Genomic DNA, 7,581 nt, shown 5'->3' on the forward strand with positions numbered 1-7,581 from the left:
ATAAAAGACAGTTCTGGTTGTTTCCTCACTCTCTGACTAAGGTCCATGAATAAAGAAATGACCTGGTAGGAGATCAGAGGAGCCATTTCCTAGTTCCCTTGAGGGTGGAATTGTAAGCTCCTCAGAGACCAAGCTGCCTGATATGGGTGGAGTCCTGGTTTGGGGGAACCAATCAGTTCCTGTCTAGTAATCCTCTTTGTCTTTGTATTTTAGTCCATGGCCGGGAGATGATGAAAACCTCTGAGGATTGTCTCACTTTGTCTCCAGACTGGAAAGTAGAAGATGAGGACATCACACAGTATAGTCCAGGAGAAAACCCAGCTCCCTCCAATGTCCATCCGGCACCACCCAGTGTAGATGGACCATCGGATTCCTCGTATCCTGAGGAACCTCAGACTGTGCGGGACCGGGCCGGCCTTCCAACAAAGAAGATGTTCTCCTGTCCTGAGTGCGGGAAGAGGTTCCATGCTAAATCTGGTCTTAATGTGCATCAAAGATCTCACACAGGGGAGAAACCATATTCCTGTCCTGAGTGCGGGAAATGTTTTTCAGTGAAGTCCAATCTTTACAGCCATCAGAGATCTCACACAGGGGAGAAGCCATATTCCTGTCCTGAGTGTGGGAAATGTTTTGTAAAAAAATCAGATCTTGTTACACATCAAAGATGTCACACAGGGGAAAAGCCATATTCCTGTCCTGAGTGTGGGAAATGTTTTTCAGTGAAGTCTCATCTTTATAGCCATCAGAGATTACATACGGGAGAAAAGCCATTTTCCTGTCCTGAGTGTGGAAAATGTTTTTTACATAAATCAGAGCTAGTCAGACATCAAAGGTTTCACACGGGGGAAAAGCCGTATTCCTGCTCTGAGTGCGGGAAATATTTTTCAGTGAAGTCCAATCTTTCCATACATCAGAGTTCGCACATGAGGGACAAGCCATACACCTGTCCTGAGTGCAGGAAATGTTTTTCACACAAGTCCATTCTTCACAGACATCAGAGATCTCACATGGTGGAGAAGCCCCTTTCCTGTCCTGAGTGCAGGAAATGTTTTTTACATAGATCAGATCTTCACAGACATCAGAGATCTCACACAGGGGAGAAGCCTCATTGCTGTCCTGAGTGTGGGAAATGTTTTTCAGCGAAGTCCAATCTTTACATCCATCAGAGATCTCACACAGGGGAGAAGCCATATTCATGTTCTGAGTGTGGGAAATGTTTTGTACATAATTCAGGACTTGTAAAACATCAAAAGTTTCACACGGGGAAAATGGTTGGATGATTGATTGTCACATTCATCCAACAAATTTTCTATAAATAGCCCCCTTCTCTTTCATGGTCAGGCATGGCTTCATACTAATCCCTGAGATCATACTCAGACACGGATGAGTACAGTCCACACCGAAGGATATACGTTATTAACCCAACACCATTATACCAACCATTGATTTAACATTGAAAATACTGCATTTGGCCTTTACATGGTGCTAAGTGTCATAGAAATGATCACCATCTAATAGCGAGTCTGGCATTTTCCATATTAAATCAATTCAATCCATTTAAACAGCTCAGCAAATAGCCTACTAACATTCATTTCCCCATCCTATTCACACAGGAGGAATGGACATGAACTCTCACCAGGTGAATGGTTCTACACATTCTTTATGAATAGACCCCCAAATGTCAGGAGATGTTTCTATAAAGACGGGAAGTATGGAGCAGAGAAATGAAGAGACCTCCCAGCAATGTTATTACCAGGCTGCAGCTAGGGGGAGCTCTAATGTCACCCCAGCAGAGGGATCCCATCTAGCCCACATTAACCCTCTCACTGCCAGAGCTGTTTCTGCATGATTTTGCACACATGGGAAAATGCAGATTTTGGTCCTGAAGATGAGATAAACCCCCAAACATCTATTCTGTGACATCAGAGGCCCTGGAGAATAAAATGGTGGTGATTGTTAAGGTGTTCCCCGTACACAGATTCCCCTTCATATCCGCCTTTATTTCCTCCTTTCCCCCATTTTCTATGTTGGGATCTTTTCTACAATACTTTGTTATAATAATGGAACACGTTGTGTATTGTATTGTACACCAATAATAATGACTCCGCCCCCACATTCCAGACAAGGGATCTCCCTGACCAATCGGATTCCTTCCTTTACTGTTTCCTGATTTTTATGCTTCAATCTTGTTAAATGTAAAATTATAATAAAACATTTATTGAACAAAAACTATTGTGTGTGTCGGTGCAATGATGGCAAACTTCAATATAGAACATTGCTCCTCGGTGACACCTCACACCCTTCAATAACGGCGCAGAGTGCGGGGGTCAGCAGTATATCATATACAGCCCACCATACAGAGTGCAGAGGGGGGCTGTAGTGTGTCCCCCCTCCTGATCCATACCAGGCCACATGTCCTCAACATGGGGGTCACCTTACCAGGAGGGATTCCCCCAGGCATAGCACCTTGGCTTGTGGCTGTGGGGATCTGTGGGTGGGGGTCATATTGGATTCTGGAAGCCCCCTTTAATAACAAGGGGCCCCCATATACCATCCCCCCATGTGAATGAGTATGGGGTATATAGTACCCGACAATAGCACCAGCCCAATGACAGCTCCCTAAACTGTCATCATCTACATAAGTGAAGGGACAGGGATGGTGGGACCTTATTGCCCAAATGTGACCAGTGACCATATTTGGTCAGTGATGTCACTGCTATCCCCGCCCCCTTCCTTACATGGCAGGGATTCCCAATGACATCACTGATTCCTGGGGGTGTGGCCGCTGTACCCATCCATGTCTTCCTCAGGCACCAGTGACAGCGGGAAGCTGTTATATATAGAAGTGGTAGAAATGTCTCTTCTATATGTGATGATCGGCTCCTGCAAAACACGGGACCGGAACAGGCAAAGTTTGGTTTGTACTGTCGTCTCCCTACTCTCCGACAACTAAACCCAGAGATCATCCCAAGTGGTCATTGTATTTGTCCCTTACATTGGTGACCAATGGGAGAAGGACCCCTTATATCAGTGGTCAGTGTAGTGGTCCCTTACATTGGTGACCAATGGGAGAAGGACCCCCTTATATCAGTGGTCAGTGTAGTGGTCCCTTACATTGGTGACCAATGGGAGAAGGACCCCTTATATCAGTGGTCAGTGTAGTGGTCCCTTACATTGGTGACCAATGGGAGAAGGACCCCCTTATATCAGTGATCAGTGTAGCGGTCCGTTACATTGGTTACCAATGGGAAAAGGACCCCCTCATATCAGTGGTCAGTGTAGCGGTCCCTTACATTGGTGACAATGGGAGAAGGACCCCCTTATATCAGTGGTCAGTGTAGTGGTCCTTTACAAAAGACTAGAAGGTTTAAAAAGAACTAAATGTGAATGAATCACCAGGACCTGATGGCTTGCATCTGAGAGTCCTCAAGGAATGAAGCCAGGTAATTGATAGTCATTCCTCATCTTTAGGAAAGCTTACTGACTGGAATGGTGGCAGCAGATTGGTGAAAATCTAACGTGGTTCCAGTATTCCAGAAAGGACTGAGATACATATCTGGAAGCTCCAAGCCAGTCAGCCTAACATCAATAGTTTGTAAACTATTGGAGGGATGATAAGGGACCATATCCAGGAATTTGCTGATGAACATAGTATCATTATTAGTACCCAGCATGGATTTATGGGAAAAGATCGTTCTTGTCAGACCAACCTATTAACAATCTATGAGGAGGTGAGCTGTAATCTGGATAAAGGAACCCCCGTGGATGTAGAAGCAACGAGGATTGTGTCACTTCCAGAGTCACTCAGATGTAAACAAGCCATTTCCAGCTTGTGAAAGCATCAGAATGAACTGATCTTGGTTTGGTCGGATGTTTTTATGGTCAGATTGGGATCTGGGGTCCAATAGACCCCAGATGTCTCAGTAAAGAGAACCTGTCTGATAGCAATAAAAGTCCTGAAAAAAATTGGGACAGTGAAAAAATAGAAAGAAACTTTAAGAAATAATTAAAAAATGAAAGCACCCCCCCCCCCCCATGTTTGCACACAAAGGCTAACACATACGGAATTCCACCACGCATTGTATACGGTGTTCTCACCACACGTGTATCCACACAGGTATGGCTGGAAATGTCAGAGTAAGAGCGATAATTCCGGCATCAGACCTCCTGTGTAACTCTACACTGGTAACCTGAGTGACACCTATGGGGGGTATTTAGGCCCTGTAGTTTGGCGCCATTCCACTGATGTTTGTAATTTTAACTTCTTCAGCCCCAGCCACTGCATATGTATGTTTGCAGGGCGGCACGGCTGCACAAAGCCACGTTTTAAAACGTGGTTTTGCAAAACAGGTAGGGGGCACGCACGAGGCGCGCGCCCGCCCTACCTGTCCCGTGGGTGTCAGCAGCGGGTCTCCACCGCCGGGTCATGGACGGTCATTACCGGCCGTTTTCCCGCGATTCACGGTGATCGCTGACAGAGAGCAGGGCTGCATTGTTTATACACAGCCCTGCTTTCTGTCAGTTGCCTGTCAGCTCGTGACAAGCTGAAGAGGGAGAGAAGAGTTTCTCTCTCTTGATCAGCCTGCCCCCGTCCAGCACACACCCCGCCCCCTAGTAAAACACTCCCCTCACACAGTAAACCCTAAAAATGTTAACCCCTTCCTCCCCAGTGCCATTAGTACAGTGTCAGTGTTTTTCTTTTTCACTGATCATTGTATTGGTGTCACTGGGGATGTCAGTGACCCCAAGTCAGTTCCCCCCCAGTGTCAAAATGTCCGCAGCAGTCCCGCCATAAGTCACTGATCGCCGCCATTATTAGTATAAAAAAATTAAAAATCCCAGTATCTTTCCCGCCATTTGTAAACGCTTTCATGTAAGCCAATTAATTTACACGTATTGAGATTTTTTTTTAGCAGAGACATATCGCAGAATGCATTTTGGATGAAATTTGTGACAAAATTTTATTTTTTTATTTTTTTTTACTGGACATGTTTTATAGCAAAAAGTCCAAAATATTGTTTTTTTTTCTCAAAATTGTCAGCCTTTTTTTTTATAGCTCAAAAAATTAAAAATGCACAGGCGATCAAATACCACCGAAAGAAAGCTCAATTTGTGGGGAAAAAGGATGTAAATTTAATTTGGGTGCAGTGTTGCATGACCGCGCAATTGTCAGTTAAAGTAACACACCGATGTAACACAAACCTCTTCTGTAACTGCTTCCTGACCACCCTACAGCAGAAATACTGCTACAGGGCGGCATGGGTACGCAAAATCATATATATATAGGTGATTCGCGCTCCCGTGGTTTTCACACCCCTCCCAGATAGCATCAGATTGCCCGTCAGTACACCAGTCATCACATTTAACCACTTGATTGCCAGGTGCACGCTCATGTACAATAAACCTCCATTGCTAGTATAGTGTCTGAACGGGTCAATATCTTTCATCAGGTCAGCACTATACCAGCGTTCACATTAGTATAGCGTCCCCAAAAATGCAGCGTTAGCGGGATCAGCCCCAGCACCTGCCAACACCTGTGTTTAGCCCCTATGCTTACTCCCCCTTCTCCCCCAGCAAGTGTAGTGTCAGTAGGTCACTGTCACTTGATACATTGCACACAAAACCGCAGTGTTGGCAGAATCAGGCCTGATCTCTGTTAGCACTTGTCGGTAAATATTGATGACTCTCATATGCAGCAGAGTGCCAGTACTAGTGCCACGCTACCTTTTGGTGAACTGGAGAGTACCAGCGGTCTAGTACATCCTGGTCTTTCACATACCTTCTTGATTTTTGGAGCTGTTTTTCACAAAATATCTGTATGCGTTGATTGTGGATCAAAGCATTTTAAATGCACAACAATTTATCGCTGCCAACCCAAATTCAAACTTTGCCAGACCATTCGCATGGAAACTCATTACGGTTTTCAAATTTACATTTTTTGGGGGCCTAACCCTCAACATGGGTATTACTAAAAGAAATGAATTGCGGTTGTATTGGTCCGCAGACCCGATTCATCATATGCCGTGTTCTCTGCTGCCATGGCCAGGCATAGATATGAGAGTATAATGTGTTTTATGCATTTCAGCGACAATACACTCTGTCATCCTCGGGGTGACCCTGAATTTGACCGGCTCCACAAAATTCAGCCCCTCACAAATCACCTTAACTAAAAATTTGCAGATGTCTATACTCCCTGTCAGGAATGGACTCAGCACTGGTGGTGGGACTCACCTGCCGTGTGGGCTGCAGTACCAGGGCTGACCAGCGGGTGCTCTCAGCAGTCAGAAGCTCACTCCTGCAATCAGCCAACACCTGGGGCTGATTGCAGAAGGTGTATTTAAGGAATGGCCAGACCTGCAGTCAGTGCCTTGGTGTATGTTTCCCATGAGCCCCTGTACCTGCATCCTGTCTGCTTCCTTCTTGATTCCTGATTCTGCTTTGATCCTGACTCTGAGTGAACTCCGCCTGTCCTGACCTTGGCTATTTCTGACCACTCTTCCGCTCTCTCCTGGTACCCTGTTTGCCCGTTTGCTACCGACCCGGCCTGCCCGACTACGTTAATTTGTATATATGGTTATCTGTTGGAGTTTGGGTTGTTTGCACTGTGTTATGTTTACCTTGCACTGTGTTTGTGTTGTTTAGTCTTAATAAATTGTCTTATTTACACTATACCTGAAGCCTGCGTTTCCCTGTGTCAGTCCACACACCTCTGGTCATACCTGGAGCCTTGACACTCCCCAGCAAAACATCTGCGTTGATGAGTCCTTAATTAATTTTTCTGGCCGCCTTGCATTCAAACAATTTCTCCCCAGCAAGCGTGCCAGATATGGGGTCAAGATGTAGAAGACCTGTGAGAAGACAACAGGCTATACTTATAAGTTTCGGATTTACGAGGGAAAAGATAGTCACGTGGAGCCCCCCGGATGCCCAGACTACATGGGGAGTAGTGGCAAGATAGTTTGGGACTTGGTGTCACCATTTTTCCATATGGGGTACCACTTATACGTGAACAATGTTTATTCAAGCGTGCCACTATTTATACATTTGTACAATCTTGGAACTGGCGCATGTGGCACCATGTGACCTAATGTGTGCCCACCATTAGAAGTGGGTGGATGCAGGGTGGTATATTCTAATGGTGGGCATACCACACACTTTTTCTGCCAGAGATTTCTTCTCATTTTTTCATTCAGTCCACAGGCTGCATACAAAAAAAAGAACATAACATATACACCCAACAAGGACCAGCAACGTACTGGTACATCACTGGACTTTGAATGGTTATACCAGGATGATGCCTACAGCTGCAGGCCTCATCCTGGTATTGTTTTTTTCAACCAGCGATCGGCTTTCATGTAAAAGCAATCCTAGTAGATAATTAGCTGCAGGATTGCTTTTACAAGCAGCGGGAGATGATGCCCCTCCCCCACTGCCTTCCAAGGTTTTCTCGGGCAGTCCCGTGCCATCAGGGGAACCTGAGAATGTAGCCGGTGTTTCTGCCAGCTGACTACGGAACTGATTGGAGACCAGAATGGTGCCAATCATCTCTATAGTCTAAGAATTCGGAAGCTACAAGCATTT

The 7,581-nt window shown here is 45.5% G+C and overlaps 1 protein-coding gene across 1 annotated transcript; it reads left to right on the forward strand.

Moving 5' to 3' along the window:
- Positions 1-227: 227 nt before the first annotated feature.
- On the forward strand, positions 228-2,137 carry LOC149461919 (uncharacterized). Its single transcript, XM_089677749.1, has one exon. It carries the CDS (start codon positions 228-230, stop codon positions 1,278-1,280), a length of 1,053 nt encoding a protein of 350 aa, XP_089533875.1. The 3' UTR covers positions 1,281-2,137.
- The last annotated feature ends 5,444 nt before the right edge of the window (positions 2,138-7,581 follow it).

Source organism: Staurois parvus, unplaced genomic scaffold (genome assembly GCF_062004578.1).
Source record: "Staurois parvus isolate SC_StPar_1 unplaced genomic scaffold, SC_StPar_1.0 ptg000191l, whole genome shotgun sequence".
Taxonomy (NCBI): Eukaryota; Metazoa; Chordata; class Amphibia; order Anura; family Ranidae; genus Staurois; species Staurois parvus.

Coding starts and splice junctions, on each gene's coding strand:
- LOC149461919 (XM_089677749.1), top strand. CDS start 228: ATGATGAAAACCTCTGAGGATTGTCTCACTTTGTCTCCAGACTGGAAA.